General features: G+C 33.3%; 1 protein-coding gene across 1 annotated transcript in view; it reads left to right on the top strand.

Annotated features, from left to right (window-relative positions):
* Positions 1–2,543, top strand: part of LOC119586467 (mismatch repair endonuclease PMS2-like) — an 8,217-nt gene that overhangs the window by 876 nt on the left and 4,798 nt on the right. The window contains exons 2-6 of the mRNA XM_037935201.1: positions 1,042–1,133; positions 1,432–1,591; positions 1,804–2,009; positions 2,164–2,303; positions 2,413–2,521. Coding sequence (XP_037791129.1) covers positions 1,042–1,133; positions 1,432–1,591; positions 1,804–2,009; positions 2,164–2,303; positions 2,413–2,521 — 707 coding nt within the window. The remainder of the gene's footprint in view (positions 1–1,041; positions 1,134–1,431; positions 1,592–1,803; positions 2,010–2,163; positions 2,304–2,412; positions 2,522–2,543) is intronic.

Below are 2,543 nucleotides of genomic sequence, written 5' to 3'. Positions count from 1 at the left end.
AGATGAATTGATACCGTATTTGTGATTATTTAGAAGCCTATAACCCCAATTAAATCTAATCTTGTTTTATATTATTACCAATTTGTACAAGACTTGTAAGCATACTATTCTGGCCTTTCTAGACATCCAAGGCCTAACGATCTCTCATTACTTTGGATCTAAAATTAATTTAGTTAGTGCACATATCCATAGTCATGGGTTCATTCATATCAAACCTGCAGAAATTATTTGACTGCTGTCCTGTCTCCATCGCTCGCAACCTCCAACATTCCAAGCTGTGTTGCATAAAGCTAGCATTTGCAGAACAAATGATAAGACCTAGTTAGACCAAGAGTATAGACTACCACTTACTTATGCACTGCATGTGGATTTTCCCCTGGCTACTGCATCTTCAACTCTCTGGCTATGGCCAACAACCCTCCACCTCTTGTGTTATTTGGACAACATAAAGCATGTAGATGTCCCTTGTAATTTTTTGCCCAAATATATATGAAAAAAAAAGACTAAATATTATTACTTTCTCAGTTGATTGAAAAATGGTTTGAAAAAAAAAAGTTTTATACACTGCCAAATTTTTGTCAAGTATTAAGTAATTTACATCTTTAGTTGTCATTATAACTTGATAAAAATATGTTGAGGAGCAGACAATATAGACACTAATACACATTTAGCATTTTATGTAAAATGCAGAAACAGTGCAAAATCAATAATGCATAGATAGAAGTGTCATGTCTCAAAGCATGGGAGCAGTATTTTATTCAATTTTTTTTTTAGAACCTCTAAAAAAAGAAAGATAGCACTAAACACAAGGGTCATTCCTCATGTAGTAGATTGATGCAATGGATTATTGAGGTCATTATTACAATAAGAACTTGGTATGAATTAAGTACATAAATAATGTTCATTACTGACATAGAAAAAATATATTTATTTGTACATGTGTACATGTGAAATTACATAATTAGTTCATGTTATATGATAAAAGGGATAAGACTTTTGTAAATATTAGAATGCTTTTATGAGTAAGATATTTACTTGCAGAAAATAATGGAGAAGCAATTCCAACTACACAGGCAGCAAAGTCTATTAAAGCGATAGACAGAACAACAGTTCATAAGATATGCTCTGGCCAGGTATGTACCTAATTATGAAATGGTCATGTTAACTGTGCTCCTTTTGTTTTTTATACCATTATTTCATATCCCTCTTCCAAGAGTTGTTATATATAGCTTGATAGCATGTTTGTTACCTGGTAGGGATAAACTTTTAAAGTATAATATTTTCTGTTTGGTTTTACTTTTATTAGAAATTCCTTTTATTTCTTTTCAGTGTAATTTGCATTAACAAACAAAACTTCAATCTTTGCTCTCCAACTCACTTTTTACTTCATTATACTATTTCAAATGTTTTAACATTCAATCCTCTATTCAGGTTGTTTTAACACTGGGAACAGCTGTCAAAGAACTTGTGGAAAACAGTATAGATGCCGGAGCTACAAGCGTAGAGATCCGCCTTCGAGATCATGGCATTTCCATGGTTGAAGTTATAGATAATGGAAAGGGAGTGGAAGAGAATGACTTTGAAGGGTTGAGTATGTATTACTTACTCTGAGGATTACTAAAAATATGAGGAACTTTTGTTCTGAACATCTGTGTTTCATATTTCTTTTTCCTGTCTGTTCATATGATGATTGACTTTTCAAATATTGGTAAATGAAATTTAGTCATGTTCTACAGAAGTTATAAAAATTTTCCAATAATGTTATTTTATATTTTACTAATAATGTTCATCCTTTCCTCAAAGCTTTAAAACATCATACCTCAAAAATACAAGACTTTGGGGACTTGGTTGGAGTGAAAACCTTTGGGTTCCGAGGTGAAGCCCTGAGTTCCCTGTGTGCCCTAAGTGACCTCACAATTGCAACGCGGCATGAAAGTCAAGCAGTTGCCACTAAACTTGTTTATGATCATAATGGCAAACTCGTCTCCAAAACTCCTTGCCCTAGACAGGTAATTTACATCAATTAAATGTTAATTGATCTATTTAAAATTTGCAGGAAAGATAAATTGACTTTTTAAAATTCAACTATCCATTTGTTGGCTAAAGATTTATTATTTATGTTATTTTTACCATTCATTTTTTTCCCTTTCCTTTTCTCAACAGGTTGGAACAACTGTCACTCTGCAGAACCTGTTCTCAACCTTGCCAGTGAGACACAAGGAATTCCAGCGTAATATCAAGAAGGAGTTTGGCAAGATGGTGCAGGTCCTGAATTCATACTGCCTAATATCTACTGGAATTAGGTGAGTTGTCTAAATCTATCTCCCTGTGGTCTAATCATTGTCCTTTGAATATGTCATCAGATGTTTGAGTGTGTTTGAAGTAAAAAAAAAAAAACTTTTTTGTCTGCAGGATATCTTGTACAAATCAGAGTGATAAGGGCAAGAAAGCAGTTGTGCTGTCAACAAATGGACATCCAACAATTAAGGAGAATATCTCATCAGTATTTGGAGCCAAACAGGTAACTCACTCTCTCCTTATAT

This window comes from Penaeus monodon, chromosome 21 (assembly GCF_015228065.2).
Source record: "Penaeus monodon isolate SGIC_2016 chromosome 21, NSTDA_Pmon_1, whole genome shotgun sequence".
Taxonomy (NCBI): Eukaryota; Metazoa; Arthropoda; class Malacostraca; order Decapoda; family Penaeidae; genus Penaeus; species Penaeus monodon.
Note: the sequence above shows the minus strand (reverse complement) of the source record. Positions and strands in the feature narration are given on the sequence as shown.